This window comes from Podarcis cretensis (genome assembly GCF_951804945.1).
Source record: "Podarcis cretensis genome assembly, chromosome: 12".
Classification (NCBI taxonomy): domain Eukaryota; kingdom Metazoa; phylum Chordata; class Lepidosauria; order Squamata; family Lacertidae; genus Podarcis; species Podarcis cretensis.
In genome coordinates, this window is record NC_137181.1 from 43,325,757 (window position 1) to 43,342,438 (window position 16,682).

The window sequence follows — 16,682 nt, forward strand, 5'->3', positions numbered from 1 at the left end:
GCATGTTTATGTGGGGAAAGTGTTCCCATAGATGCCTGGTTGGCCACTGCAAGAACATGATGCTTGAGTAGATGAGCCACTGGCCTGATTCAACAGGTTTTCTTGCTTCTTACAGAAGACCCCAGTCCCCATCGTGCATCTCTTGTTTATAGTAATATTGAGTCAGCACTTGATTCAATGCATGCATGCCCTTGCATATTTAAAGAAGGTTGTGGGTTACAATTTTAAATTTAGTCCATTTAGTCCAGATGAATTTAGGAAGGGGGAATATTCCTGCTCTTGCACTTAAAAATGAGATTTTAATTCAATTAAATAAGTGGAGAAACACATCTTCAAGAGCAGTGGCATGCAGAGCCCAGAGACAGAGCTACAAGAGCAGGTAGTTCTATTTACCATCACTTGCCCCGCCACTCCCTAACCCCAGGAAACTTGCTGTATGCTGTAGCCTGAAATTGGGTGTGCGAAGCGCAGTTGATTAATTGCTGAATGGGACACAGCCTGAAGGAAGCTTTATCATACTTCAGGGCCTGCCCGTAAAAGGAAGCCCTGCCGTTGGATAGTGAGTTTGTTTGGGCCTTGGATGAGAATCAAGGTGAATGGATGGAGTTCCAGTGTTGAGTGGGGAAGTATGTCAAGAAGATAAGGAGAGAAAAAACTGAGGAGTTGGCACTTGCCTCCCAGAGTTCTTTGCTCTCCTGCCTCCATGACATGAAGAGGGTAATACCCAACCCATTTGGGTCATCAAATGGGGTGTGTGGTACAAATCAGTAACAAATTATGCTATTGATATCAAAAAGAAACATTTATGAAATCTTGTTAGCCCTTTAATCAGTAACTTGCACCGTGTATTATTTACATCATCTTCCAGTTTGCATTTTGCACTGTGTTGTATCGATTATGTTTGGGGATTATGTATTGGGTTGTTTTTTCACTGTTTCAGTTTTGATTGTATTTTTATGTACGTACGGCAACCTGCACTGGGACATACTGGTGAAGGGCAGGCAAGACATACAATAAATAATAATTCATAACGCCATGAACACTGCTCCACTTATACGCAGGAGCTTTTCAGCTCTTGTTTCCAGTGGCAGCTTCACAGATCCCTAAAAAGCCTGTTAAAGTCTGGGGGTACTTCAGAACAACACCCAAAGGAGTAAAATTGCACCTCATTTTTCATGTATTTATACAAATTCTAAAACCATACAGGTGATGGATCCATGAAAAACTGTAGGAACAATGTTTTGCTCTTGCCCCCGCCCCCAAAACCCGCCACTGATTTCAGTTGTTATTTTTTTGTTATAAATTACTATCAAACTTACTTCCTTTGCTTTTTTCTTTTTGTCATCTTCCTTCTTCTTCTTACTTTCTGGCATAAGGTCATCAAGCCAACTGAGCTCCCGTTTGGTGAAACACAAATCCAAAAGTTTGCGAATGAAAACTAGAGCTAAAACCTTGAAAACAACAATTTAAAAACAACAGCTATCACACAAAGATCAGAACACTAATAGAAAGGATAAAACTAATACAGACTGAGTTATACAAGACAAAATTGTATGGTGCAAATTCTTTGTCTAATATATTGAGTTGGCACTAATGTATATTCTCAAATACACTATAATTATTTACTTACCATCATAGGAAAAACAACAGCAGCAGCAGATGCTTTAATTGCCCACAAAAGAACGAGACAGGTGAGTTGAACTACCGTAAATACATGAACCTTCCAGAGTGGCACGTAACGCAGATAGATCAAATCAGGCTGATGTTTGGCCGGCATTCCAAACAATTTGATACGGTCAAAAAACTAAATTGAAAAGGGGGAAAAGGTTATTGAACTTTTTTTCATCCTAAAGGGAAAATTAGGAAAGACAAATAATCAGAAATATAAATTGAAGGGATTGCAAAATTAGGCAGGGTTGCGAATTTGACTGTCCAACTATTGGTCAAATACTTAAAGCATTACTTGATTAGATCGATAACAGAGTTACCCAAGCTGCAAAAACAAACTGAGTAGCATCCAAGTCACACTCTGAGTAGACCAGTTAAAATCAATGGACTAAAGTTAGTCAATGGATCATTCTGAGTATGACTTAGCCAGAACCCGTCCTATGAGAATTTCTAAACAAGGAGTGCCTAACCTGTGGCTTCCCATACATTACTGGACTACATATTCACATTATCCCTGACTACTGGTCATGCAGGCTGGTGGGATGATGGGAGCTGAACAGCATCTAGAAGGCACCCCTGTTCTAAACTAATTAATTAATTGTCATTAATATTCCTAAAATCTACGTGGTTGTGAGCAGTACTCAGGAGACTGGTTCAGGAGAGGAGTACAAACATCATTCCAGGTCAAAGAAAGAGATGTAAGGAACGCTTCCTCCTCAACTTTAAGCTACATTAAGCCAATGCCTTTCGCACCCTGCTAAAACCACCTTCTGATGCTTTGTGGGGACAGGCAAATAAGCATAAGAAAAATAGTATCCTCGTTCCCTGCAACCCTCAGTCTGCCCACAGAGTTGCCATCGCACCCAGTTTCCACCAGTTTTTGCCTCCTACTGCAAAACTCCTTGTTCCAATACCATGCAATGAGCATCCCCCACAACTCTTAGGGCCGACTTTTGGGGGGCTGGGGAGAAATGCCAAGCTATAGTATCTATTTTTCACCTTTTTCCCTCAGATACTGATTAAAATAGAACTTGCCTGGATGCCTTTTAGTGAGGATGCTCCCATGTAAAGAAAAACACCATATAAAACGGGCATTGGAATAAACTGTGGGGAAAAGATCAGCAAGTTCATTAACAGATCAGTGAATGCATTTTCTATCATCTTTATGCTAACAGTTAAGGTAAAGGGACTCCTGACCATTAGGTCCAGTCGTGACCGACTCTGGGGTTGCAGCGCTCATCTCGCTTTATTGGCCAAGGGAGCCGGCGTACAGCTTCTGGGTCATATGGCCAGCATGACTAAGCCGCTTCTGGCGAATGAGAGCAGCGCACGGAAACGCCGTTTACCTTCCCGCCAGAGCGGTACCTATTTATCTACTTGAACTTTGACGTGCTTTCAAACTGCTAGGTGGGCAGGAGCTGGGACTGAGCAACAGGAGCTCACTCCGTCGCGGGGATTCGAACCGCCGACCTTCTGATTGGCAAGTCCTAGGCTCTGTGGTTTAACCCACAGCGCCTCATTTATCAAAGTCACAGCCTTGAGCACTGCATCCAATTAGGGAAAATGCATGATTCAACAACAATTAACTATGAATGTGTGTTTAACAGAAAACTTAGGGCTCGTCCACACGTTTGCTTGTCCTGTGTCAGGAAAGCATGGGTCCGAGTGATTTTCCGCTTTCTAGGTTTTCTAGGCACAGATCCAAGTGGTTTTTCGTTTGTCCTGCCGGTTTCCCCGCAGAAAAACCAATCGATGTCTGTTCTGATTCAGCGCAAACAGTAGGTTTTCTCAGGACAAAGCGTCAGAACAAGTGGACAAGCCATTAAAACCCATCTGAACTCAGAATAATGAACTTAACACAATATAAAAAAAACATACTATAGGTACACTTTTCATGCTTAACACATGATTTTCTACTGAGATTGGTTGGATATGGCGAGAGGCATGTTCATATCATTGAAGCCATACTACTGGGACTTTTAATACTGTTTTACTAGCATGTTCAGCCTACATAATGTTACGGAATAAACTTTTTTTTCTTACCTTTAATACAGATGTCATAAATACAGACAGCCCCATCAACACAAAGATCATTAATCCTGTCACTCTTTGCTCACGAATTCCCAGGAACTTTGGCTGCTCCCCAGGTGCAGAACACTCGGATTCTACTTTTAAACTGTTGACATGACTTATAGAAAGAACAGTTGCAGCCACAAACCAAGGCAAGCCCATAATTGAGCATATACCTAACATCATGCCAACCATGAGCAGATCGAGATGATATCCACCACCTTTCTGTGGAGTCAAACACAAACATGTTTCATAGCAAATATGTACATATTCAGGCAACAATACTTTTTAAAAATTTCGACACAGACATCTGGAGTATTCCAATTGCTACATATTCATAATGGAAAATATTTAGCATATAAAACCTAAACACACTGAATCCAGTGATCTATAGAAGAAAAATGTTTGGTAACAAAACATATGTTTTTTCAAGTCAATATGGTATAAAAATAATCCAAAAGGTATGAAAATCAGAACACACTGCTGTGACTAAAGATCTTCAGAATAATTAATAAAAAATACACGGCTTTAAAAGAGTTTCACCCAGGATAAATGGTGCAATTTATATATTAAAAATGGGTCTGTATCCCACTATCTGAATACAAGATTTTTGCCTCCATCTTCAGCATTTTATAAACCTTTGCAAAGTATACAGAGGAAGTTACTATTTCAGAAACTAGGTTAACTTTTGTATTTACAATGAGGAAACATAATCAAAATTTCACCTTGAGTTTATGTTCTTTCCTGTTTATGATAACTGCTGTAATTTGCTGGTCCATAAAAATAAGAATGGTGCAGAGTAAAGCAGGAACTGCAGCTATTACAAGTGTCCACCAAGGATTAGGTCCTAGCGGATCTATGAGCCATCCCCGATCACTTCGTGTGGGCTTGGGGGGAAAAACAGAGGTAACAAAAGGACTAAGTACTTCTTCCTTATTTATTAGACAAGTATGTTAATTTTGAAGGTGGTATGCATACTATTTGCTAACATTTCCCAAAAATTCAAAATTTAAAAGATTAGTTAAAGATTTTTAAAACAAGTAGTACTGTGTAACATTTGAGTTTTAATTATTAAATTGTGGCATGATCCTGCATTGAAAGGACCCTTCTACTTCAGAAGCCACCTAATGTCCTTCTATTCAGGATAATAAACTATCAAAGTTTAGTAACAGTTCAATCCTGTGCATGTTTACCCTAACACAAAAACTCACAGGACTGTGCTGTAACAAAGCAGGAGTAGGACCGTTTTGCATGAAGTCACACTACTGGGATGTAGAATACCAAAAAAGTGTGCGAGCTAATGAGCATTTACTAAAGATGAGAGCCGTACTGCATTCAATGAGACCTGTTCCCCAAATTAACAAAATGAGAACTAAAGATAAAAATACAAAAACACAAAACTGATTACTATGGCACTAATCATTGTGCATATTTAAGCACAGTGGAAGAAAATACAAATTTCAAGTGCATGAGCCTAAAACCTAAATCAAATCTGTCAATTCCAGTTCTGTCACAATATACGCTTCATTCAATATAGCTTCTAAACAGTGCTAGTATAATAGGTTGAGCTCTCATTAAAAAACTACCATAAATAGAGTTGATTCCTAGTGAAAAGTTGGCCATTTTGGCAGCAGTATTTAAAGAATTCCATTTCAGATCCAGCATTATTATTATTATTATTATTATTATTATTATTATACTTACTTCAAATTTTTCAGGCACATGAAGTTTAGGAGAAGGAACTCCAACAAGATAATCAATAAGAACCATGATCACTATTGTCAAAAATACAGCAAAATCACTTATTGTAGACCGCACCTAAAAAGAAAGAATATACTGGTTGCTGTTGTTTTTTTTAAAAAAATGCAAATTAATGCTATTTGCCACAGTGACAGGGATTGTCAAATAATTAATCATTCGGAAGTAGTTTAATACACATTATTGAGATGTATACTTACTGAAACCTAGCAGCATATAAACTTACTCTAAAAGTTGAAAGTAAGTTAAATGGGAATCTCATTATCTCCAAGAAGAGATTTCTTCTGGATGAACAATCAGATTTATGATGTTCCAGGACCAAAATTTAAAACCTTAAATCAGCATTTTCCTAATCTTAGTCTCCTTGCAATTAATTCTGTGTTGTTGCAAAAAAACCAACCCCTCAGATATCTATTGTTTACAGAAACAAAATATCCAGTTAGATCATTTAAAATCTCCTTTCCTCTAACAATTTCAATCTGATCTCTACAGAAATGAGCAATATATAATAAAGCATACTCAGCCTCTCCAATTTCAAAAGGACATACATGTGCAGCAAAAGGAATAACGTGAAATCTTCCTTGTATCAGCACAGAAGATAAAACACTGAACCACTTTATTGTTAATGCATGCCTATATTTAGGAACAGTTAACACTAAGTAGGCTGGGACTTTTACATTTTTTGGATGCCTTTGCTGCTATTTATTCTAAGATAATGTGCTTAAGATAGCACCACGATTGTGGTTTTCTCTGATCAGGATTATTTTAGCATTTGAGTGCTCACCCAAAACTCAATTAATCAAAAAAATCCTATTCATATCTAATTTAACTGCGTTGGGTGTGTGACTGTACCACAAAGCCAAAAAGTTGCTTTGCCTCTTATGTTTGTATCACTGATCAATCTTTTAATAATTACCAATTTAAATGGTACCGCCGTTTTGTATTGCCTATTACAAATGCAAAGCTTGGCTATTAAGAATCTAAGAGCTGGTGATAGTGTTGAAACTGTAGGGTTTTTTACTCAACTAGAAGAATTAACTATGGGTTGAAATAGCTTTAACCAATGATAAGTATGGTTAATTCAACTCCTCTCCAAAGCAAAACTTTGGAACAATTACCGTAATTAAAGAACACTGCATCCTCATCAGTCCTTACAATAGTTGCTGCCACAAGCTTGTCCCATATACATTTACATGGGTGATCCTGAACTTTTCAGTTCTATACACATTGGGGGATACTTACTCAGATGATTTAGTTTCTCATCTAACACGCACAAATGAGCCATTAAGTTGTATAGCTGATTAAACCCAGAACCTGTGTCATCTCTGGACTTGCATGCACCAGAAAACCCTCAAAATGAATAAATGCTACCACAATTACCTTAGTGGGGAAATAGCGTTTGGTCTTGAACTGCTTGAGGAAAGAGGAAAGGAAAAACGTTGTAAAGAACAGTATGACGGACCAAAAAAGAACATCTGGGAAATATGGACCATGGTGGCCGCAGGCTGATCCAACAAACACGCCGTGAAGATCTGTACATTGCTGTAAATCAAGCCATGCAGAAATGCAAATTAGATGTAGAACTGTTCGCACCTGCAATTAAACTTGCACCTGCCCTCTTTAAATGTATAGAGGAATCAACAGATCCAAACTCTGAGGGAATACAGACAATTAGGCATCACCTGGCCTAATGTCAGTTCTAGCCCTGGTAAGCAAGAGGATCTGATCCTGTGCAGTGCCACTTTGCAAGTGGCTTTCCTACAGGAGCCATAGTGTTGAGCCTACCTTCTTCCAGGAAGACACAGCTACCTGTTATTAGGTACATCTTGGCCTTTTCTTGCTGCTTTTCCACTCTGCCTATCTCTCCTTGCTGCCTGATGCCCTGCCCTCTACAGCCTGGGCCATCCAAGCTGACTCAAAGCAATCTGTGACTGTTTGTATCCAACTCATCCAAGGCCCATGGTCCTCCAAATATGTCTCCAGTTTGGCTTGAGGCTCGGCTGAATCCAACGTACAACCCAAATATCAAGTGTTATGGCTTCATCATGTCTACAAAGCAGTAAACTGGACTGTATTTGAACAAAAAACTCAACTTAAAGCATCTTTATGTTTCAAAAATGGGGAACTGTCAGGAACATTTTCATTATATATACTCTACATATTTTTGCATTATGTAAGAAACTAGGTTGAGACTGCTGCAAAGAGCAAGCTAGCTAACTGGATTCAACAAAATATCATCCATGATTAATTTTCAGCTCAAAGATTTTATAACAGATGAAGCAACTTGCTTTTCACTAAACATCTAATGATATAATGTTCCTTTTCCCATCTTTTATAACCTCCTTTATACTTATAAAAACACATACAAGGGGAGCCAATGGATTCTTTAAGAGTTTTAAAAAATAGTTTTAAGTAGTGAAAAATCATGATACATGATGAGAGACCCCAAATTTATTTCCATTATTTATCTCAATAATATTTTCCTTCTCTGCCTGGAACTTCTATTCATGACAAGATCAAAAGCAGGTCTCAGACACATGGAAACCTACCACTCCAGACTTTTCACTGGCAATTTCTGAAGCTGGAAGATACTATATTTCTGAAATATACAAAACTATCCTTGCCCCCAAAACAGGAAAACAAAGTGAGAAGCAGCAGAGGGAATCATTCCCTTGGAACCAACACACCAATTATTGTTTTATGTCCTGCCTACTGTTCCATCAATGATTAATTATTTGTTGGACATCTGCTTAAGTGGGGAAAGAGTTTAACTCATTAATTGTTCAAAAGCCAGACAGTTCAGAATCTAAATTGGCAGCCCTGATCTCAAGTCAGTACAACAATACAGAGAGTGAAGGATTAAGACTCATGTGTGCCAAGTTATTTCAGACTATTTAGACTAGTTCTACAGCACCTCTCAAGATACTCACTTTAACTGTGAGATTAGACCATGGTATAGTATCCACAGATTTGTTGGCTGTCATCCACTGCGCTACTGTTTCATTGGTGGGGTCTGGAGGCTCTGCACACACACATCTGACAAATTTAAAATTTCAGTATTTCAATCAGTGTGTTTCATCTTGCTACTATAAACATTTATGATATCTAGCCTGGCATTATTAAACCAGGAAAAAAATGGCAATTAAATGAACATTTATCATGATATAATGTGAATGCTTGAAAAGTATGAAGTACAGAATAACAAAATTTGTTTAACAAAGTAGCCTAAGATTGATCCTGAAAATATCATTTTATTTTCAATGGTTAAAATATTAAAAGGCAGCCAAAGAGAATGAAAAGGGAAACGATATGGATGCTAAAGAATGGCAAGAAATTTTATTTCTTATCCTAAGAAATAAAATGCTTTTTGATCCTCAGAACCGATGGAAAGTGAGGGCATAGGCGCCGACTCCATGGGGCCTGAGGGGGCCCGAGCCCCCTCAAAAATTCGTTTGGGGGGCTCCGCCCCCCCAATAATTTAAGAAAAACAAAGCCACTCCCGATCTAGAGAGGGGGTGGGGTTGCGGGCTCTGGACCCATCAACAATCTCGCGGGGCTGGCGTCACAGGTTCACTTAAGGTCGGGGCAGCCCGCGGCTTGCCCCTTTCGTTCCCCCAGCAGCAGCGGTTTGGAGGTCTTGGGCCCCCCCAATATTTTTTATAAGTCGGTATGGGCCCCCGCCCCCCCAATATTTTTTATAAGTCGGCGCCCCTGAGTGAGGGAGAATATAGGCATGGAAAACAACATTGTTTCCATGTTCTGCTGTATACAATAGAACATCAGGAAATAACTCATGTCAAATAGGCAGATGAACTACCAGTTTAATCTAGTACAGCACAGTGTATTTTATTAAGAAAGCCAAACTTACGAATACAATGTCAATTTATTCAGGTCATTGTCCCTGTTGAATTCATACATTTCTCCCAATTGAAAAAGCTTTTCCAGTGCTTCATATATGAATATTATGCAAATAAGAGCAGCAAAAGCCTCCTCAGTAAATCGAGTGATGTAACACACAAGGCTGCTTGCATCAGTTGCCACTAACAATATGCATAAAAATGCTGTCCACAGACCAATGCTGGTTCGTAGAGAGAGATAAGAAAGTCCATAGTCCCTATTGAAAGAAGAAATATGGATTCAGTAAAACTAAATATAATGCAACAAGAGACACAAGTTTGACAATATCCTGGGTTTGGATCTGTCTCCATCTGTTAATGCTTATGCCATAATGAATGTGTTAGTCTTTAAGGTGGCGCAAGACTATTGTTTTTACTATTTCAGTATTATTATTTGCTGTATTTGTGCTATCATGTTTTTATTATAATTTTGTGTGCTCTTTTAAAGTGTATTCTTGTACCTCGAGGTTTTGGTGATAAAAATGTCGTTCATTTATAACTTCATGTCTAAAGAATCAAAATTGTAATTAGTGAGAAGGCTTTAGCATCTGATCCCAGAAAGGTCATTCTATCTGCCTTTAGTGTCAACTTCAGATTCCTCTGATGCGGCAACACTGAACATAGCATAATGGTTTCTGGCTACCATTCAGATATCTAATTTCAGAAGTAAACATTGCTAGGTGTCCTTGTACCTACTTTCACTTTCAAGCGTCAAACATAAAAAAAAAAATCTTTCAAGAAAAAAATGCAACTATATCTTGTGAATAAAAGTTCACTTACTTGCAGAATTTAAATAATATTTTCTCAAATACTAGGACAGGTCCAGTGCTCCCCAATATTGTCAGAGGTTGCCCAGCAAATAGTGAATAGGCAATCCCAGTTAATGATGCTCCAAATAAAGATTCTATTGCACTCTGAAGGGAGGAAAGAAACATGTGATTCCCAGAACATAAGATTCAACAATTCAGCTGTATGCACATTAATTTATAAACAGCAGCAAGAACGATGAAAGCATTATAACCATTATCGGCTGTAATACAGTTTTAAACTAGAAATGTCACTTAGCAGTATTATGGCCAGAATTCGAGGTGCTTAAAAGTAGTAAAACTATCCAAAAACAAGGGGAATAAGTTACTCATTTGGCATGCTAAGGAAGAAAGGCACATGTCAACAAATATAGCACACAAATTCGGGAGAAAAAGGATAAATAAAGGGTCTTCTCCTGTATAAAGAATGTTGCAACAAACCTGTACCCAAATTGAATATGATGTGCTGTACTATATTCAAACTCTCATGACACAACAATGAATGAATGCAACTCAGCAATGGTGATTAAACATAAATGGGGGGGAAACATGGGCACAAAAAATAAATGGAGAAGAAAGTCATCATCCCACCTGGTAATGCATTTTCTCAATTACAACATACTGTAATTGTCTGGCTATACAAGTATTCCAATACGCCACGCTTTGTGATGTTACCCATTTACAGGAAACGACAAGATTAATTTTGGTACTTTAAGACAAACTAATCTAAAAATGCATGGGGGAGGCAACACTATTTTTCCTTTACGTAATTAACTGCAAGGTATTCAAAACTATTTAAGGTAATTATGGGGCAAGCACAATACACTAGCCCTAGGCCTTTTGTGGCTAATGGCAGTAGCAGCCAATGGGGAGGGTTTCCTTAGCGATGGCAACCCAGTCAGATGGGCAGGGTACAAATAATAAAATAATAACAATTGTTGTTGTTTATTTGTTTGTTTTATAGCACTTTGTGCCCCTGCGGACCACACACATTGGCTGGCAGCAGCAAGAGTGGACCCTCTTGCTCTCCCAGGTTCCCAACTCTATGAGTCACTGCCACTTACCAAGATGGGGTGGGCAAGGTGCAGAGAGCTCAGCATGGTACAATGAGTGGTGGAGTATCAGATTATCTCCACTGCCACCTGCTGCATCACAGAGTTCCCCCAACCCCTCCCGGTAAGCAACAGTGCCCCATGGTGTTGGGAACATGGAAGAGCAACAGGAGCCCACTCGCACTGCTGCATCAGCCACTGTTAGCTAACGTGTGTGACCCCAATCTCTCCCAAACATGCTCACTTTAAACATCTGAAGGGGGCTACAGAGTGCACTAAAAGCTATTAACGTTAAGGGAACCTAAAACTCAACAGAAGAGATACGCCAAAATAGCTCAAAACTGAACCATCTGAAAATGATATATGGAATGGTATATTGAATAAATGTAAGGTAACCGAGAACATGCAAAAAATTTTGTTGTTATGAATGAGTTATAGAAGAAAATTAAAAAGCAGGCCCACAATCAGCAAAGTTCATTGTTTACCACTTAATGTAGCACAAGATCAATCTAATCCTTCAGATGTTAACCATAACCTAGCCTTGGGTTGATCAATGCATTAACCTTGGTTTCTCTAGGCAGGATGGCAACAGCGGGGAGCACTGTGGAAGTGACAGCCTCTGGAGATGTGGGGAAGTGGTGTGAACACAAGTGTGTACCTTACAAGTCAGTTACTGTGCTTGAACACATGTGTGCAGTAGCTAATTTAATATATTCACTGATGCACACCAAGCAACTGAAGGCAGCAAACAATCCCAGACAGCTAAAAGAAAGAAGGCATTTTTCAATTTACATGCAGGAGGTACATATTTTTAAACCAGCTGCTTGAGAACATGCTTAACTAGTATTTCAGAGCCAATGCTATAAACCTTTTCTAACAGTTACTACACCTCATTATTCCATGTTACTAAAAGTGGATTGTCCACAAGCAAATACAGCAGGGAGCCTTTTGTTTTGTTTTTGAAAGGGCCACAGTAATGTAGAAGAAATATATATAAATGTTCAAGTTATGTAAAAAAAACTAAGTCAAGTCTAACAAAGGGGAAGCATTAGTACTGTATGAAAAAGTGAATACCTGTTACAGAAAGCAATGCCGACATTTTCAATACATATAAAAACAAATTTCAAAATTACATACATTTATACTGTGAAGGCAGATTTACAATGAAATATAATTTTAACCCCCATTAGATCAGCTGTTATAATGGCCTATACATTCTAAATCATCATCAGTAAAAACATGATGGTTAAGGTCACAGAAAATTCAATGTCAAAAACAATTAAGAATTTAGTTCATTTGTACAACTGCAAATAAAGTGGGGCAGTTATTTTCAAGAAGACCAAACATTTTACACACATATATATGTATTTAAACCTCAACAAATTCTTATAGAGGAAAGCAGCTTCAGGAATGACGATTGGAGTAGAGAAGGGCTGATGAAAGGTGTTTCACCCTTTCCCTTTACATTACTTTTCCACTGCAACCCCATAGTGCCCCACCTGCCCCCACCAGGCAGGGAAATGCATCTGGGACCCAGGGGGGAGAAAGTGGCGAAGTTGGTTGGGCATAGTTGCAGCGAAGAGTGGTGGACAGAGACAAGGTTAAGCACCTTTTCACCACTTTTCTGCTCCACACAATTCCTCCCTGAAACGGTTTTCTCTAACAAAAGTGCCCATCTAGATTTTATCACACACATGTGCGACATTTAGGATAGCTCAGAGTACTTAGTTCTTCATTTCTCTTTCCAAAACCTTTTTTTAAAAGGCATTCTTTTTATGGTCTACTACCCAATAAAACAACCAAGCTATCCGAAACATCAGCCTTGAGCAGAAAATCAAGGTGGGTCCAAAGGCAGGTGATCGATAGCCTTTCCACAGCCAGTTTAAGGCCTCTTTAAAATAAAGACAATGCAAGCTGTTTTCCAATCCATGAAACGATTCATCAAGACAGAGTAATTTTTACCTTAACTGTGCGTCTTCTCCTGTTCATACACACATTTTTATCCATCCTTTCCAGTTAATATTTGAGGAACATTTAATAGGGGGCAAGGCTAATCAAATGCTGTGGCTAAAGGTCTTCAAATAAAGGTAGGAATAAAGGAGACAAATGAACACAGTCACTTGCCTCTGAAAATCTAAACGCCTGGCTACTACCATTCTTTGTACTCACTATTCTGCCTTCTGTAGCTTCTCCAAGGAGCCCTCCAAAAGTGATTACAGGAGACATACAGGCACAGTATAGGAAAAGAATCGAGGCCAGGCACTGCAGACTTAATGCATCCTTGAAGTCACTCAAGAAAAAAGGTGCTTTCCTTTTGATGTCAAGTATCAAACCACCAAAAAGCCTAAATAGGTGAGATGAAACTCGTCAAACTGTACACTAAAGGACTCCAGAACGCTTAAAACTATGGGATACACAAGACTGACAGTGCAGATTTTTTTAGCACAAAGTAGCCTTATTTCATATACTCCAAACCTACTGACAATTACAAACTGCAAATGTACCATTTTAATCTACTCATTTTCAGTACCTAAAGTAAACTTAGTTGATATTCTGTTTTTAATGCTGGCAGATAATTTGTGTATAATGGGCTAGACATTGAAAAAAGCTTGGAAAATATTCAGTATCCCTACCTGAATGTAACATTGATCAAGATATTTTACATGTAACTTCTGCTGAAAATCTGTAGGACTTCTGTTTCCCTGCATTTGCTCTTATGGACCAGCCACCCCTCTTAATTTTTTTTTAGCAAAACATACTTTTACATAATTTGATGCAACCCACAGCTTTGTGGATATATTAAAACTCCATGTGCATGGTCTGTACTTCCCACAAAAGTGGTCATTAATGCTCTCGTTAACAGATGGGAGTAGATACAACAGAACCAAATATTTCAGATTTGCGTTAGTCTCAGTTCAAAGTGTTTGGCATTTATTCCTTAAAGGTTTTACAAAATGTCCTAGCAGTGCTATGAAAATGATCAAGGCAGCTGACAATAATATTAAGAAATGCAAAAATATACAGAAGACAGTAATATCAGAAGTGTGCATACACTGCACTAAGAACTCAAAATTCTGCACTTCAGTTTTTCCCCCATACATTTTTAAAACCATCAGTTGGCTCTTGCCAACCCTTGGAAATAACTCTCAGTCTCATCTCTGAATTGTGACATTTTACCATGCATGACACATTCACTTTTCAGCCTCTCTTTGAAATGTTAAAGATCCAAAACTTATTTTTAATAAAAAAACCTGAATGTTCTCAGGGTGACAAATTCTGCAGCCAGTACCAAGTTCTGTGCTTATACCCAGGTTGCACTGAATTGTGGATTATATACAGCTCTGGGCAACTAATTAAAAGGCAAGGGTTCTATACAGCAGCAGAAACTATCAAGAGAAATCTCAAAATATTTAAGGAAAATGGAAATAAGCGTCAAACATTTGATAGCACTGGTATACCGGATTCAAAATATAATGGGAATAATTAACCTTGGTCACAGAAAAATATTCTTAGAAAGAAAGCTATTTGAATCTCCATTAAAATAACTATTACACAAGAAATGTGTCTATGTACATTTTTATACTCACAGAGTGTAATTAAATTAAACAATAAAAGTACAGTATGCTATCATTTTTGTGCATTTCAATAATGTTCCTCAAAAAAGTTATTCAAATTGTTTAAGATGAACTTTTGTGAAAAGCCATCTAAACGCCTTAAATCTTTCATTTTTCATACCCATTAACTGTATTTGATAAAGCTTACTGATTTGTAAATCTGTAGTCAGATACATATTCAACAGTTGTTTTTTAGTGAAGAGAAATTTCAAATTGGCAAAGAGAATTTTCTTTGAAAATGGCTTCTTCTATCTCAGAAAGTTTTTCCTTTCTGTGAATTCTGCCAAGAGGGACGAAAGGGGACATCACTAATGTTTCCATGTCTAGGAAATCACTGTGGTTTTTCTTTACAAAATGTTTTGACTATCTAGCCCACTATATACAACTTTTGGTTTTAAACCATATCTATGGCAAACATAAGACTTCATTTTCAGTTTGAAAATAAATTTGGGTAAGGCATCGACACATTCTCTATTCTTCCTGGAAGCATACTGAAGAATACTGCCATAGTATTAAGTGCCTAAAACAGGCCAACGTATTAGGTGGAAACTTAACATTATGAAATATATATTCTGCAAATTTCTAAAGCAGTAAGGATTTAGATTTCTACTTCTTTAATATTGCTAGAATTTAAGCAAACACCACACACCTTCCAGTCCTCTGTAGTTCAGGTCCAGCATGATGGCCTTCTTCAAGAGACTCTCCAGGAGAAGCAGCTCCATTTGGAAATTTAGGTATCTTCCGTTTTTCCTGTATCAAGGAAATGCATGAAAAGATTGCATTAAGGTCAAACCACAATAGCAAGTACAATTTCAAGCTCTCTCCCTCGCACCTAAGGAAAGGTCTTCACACTGAGCATGTGATGCTATTTTCCTGCCAAACTCAAAAAGTATTTTTCAAAAAGCAGCGTTAATTATTCACTGAGAAATTATTCTGCAACACTTAACATGGCTCTGAGAGAAAAATCTTTTGATTATTAAAAACTTTAGCTATCATTAACTATGCAAGGAGATAAGTTCACAAGAGGGAAAAACCAAACTTTTTGCTTCATTCTAAGTAATGATTATTTTTGTATCAGAACAGCTGATTAGCATGGCATTATCTAGGGAGAAATTCTGTACACAGAAACCATTCAGTTTTTAAAAAATACTATTTGCAGAATTCGCTTCATCAAAGCAATTAGACACATTCAATTCACTGTTTAGTCCATCCTGTATCATGAGCTCAGGGTAATCAAACACACTTTGCAGCCTTCAGATACTGAACATAGCATGTTTTCCTTCAAAGTTAGGAGCCAACATTTAGCCACCTCTCTCAAAAGGATTAGCAGCTCCGTGAAGTGGTTTTCAGTTTCAACCAGCACTTTTTCATTCTGTGTGTATCTCGTGCAGTTTTGTCATTTTCTTAGCTGTTTGCATATCCCACCTATGTCCTGTCACACCACTACACTCTTTTAAGGTGCCCTTCACTAGAAAAGTTCTTACCTGAGAAGGAACACTTTTGGGTGGCTCAATTCGAATAGATGGATCCCACTCTCCTGGAGGCAGAACTGTTACTTGATCTAAAAATTCATCGATTCCAGAGAGCAGATCATTTCGGTCTTTAGCTTTATAAGCAACATCATGGAAAACCTTTATAAAATATATACACACTTATATTTGATTTCCTGACATGGTGAAACTCTTCTCTAAGAGGCTGGAAAGGCATCACAGTTATTATTTTAAAAGGCTCAAATAAATAACTTGTTTCTATACTCAGTTCTACATGCAAATATGCCTATGATCAGCTTTCAAATGCATGCTCAAGACACAAGTTATG

General features: G+C 38.1%; 1 protein-coding gene across 9 annotated transcripts in view; it reads right to left on the reverse strand.

The window, feature by feature from the left end:
- Positions 1 to 16,682, reverse strand: part of SLC4A7 (solute carrier family 4 member 7) — a 67,919-nt gene that overhangs the window by 6,830 nt on the left and 44,407 nt on the right. For all 9 annotated transcript variants that reach the window (XM_079947159.1, XM_079947158.1, XM_079947162.1 and 6 more), the window contains 13 exons: positions 16,349 to 16,495; positions 15,514 to 15,614; positions 13,420 to 13,594; positions 10,173 to 10,306; positions 9,365 to 9,610; positions 8,427 to 8,532; positions 6,877 to 7,038; positions 5,443 to 5,556; positions 4,464 to 4,625; positions 3,712 to 3,963; positions 2,704 to 2,772; positions 1,631 to 1,804; positions 1,320 to 1,451 (listed from right to left, as the gene is read on the reverse strand). In XM_079947159.1, coding sequence (XP_079803285.1) covers positions 1,320 to 1,451; positions 1,631 to 1,804; positions 2,704 to 2,772; positions 3,712 to 3,963; positions 4,464 to 4,625; positions 5,443 to 5,556; positions 6,877 to 7,038; positions 8,427 to 8,532; positions 9,365 to 9,610; positions 10,173 to 10,306; positions 13,420 to 13,594; positions 15,514 to 15,614; positions 16,349 to 16,495 — 1,974 coding nt within the window. The remainder of the gene's footprint in view (positions 1 to 1,319; positions 1,452 to 1,630; positions 1,805 to 2,703; positions 2,773 to 3,711; positions 3,964 to 4,463; positions 4,626 to 5,442; positions 5,557 to 6,876; positions 7,039 to 8,426; positions 8,533 to 9,364; positions 9,611 to 10,172; positions 10,307 to 13,419; positions 13,595 to 15,513; positions 15,615 to 16,348; positions 16,496 to 16,682) is intronic.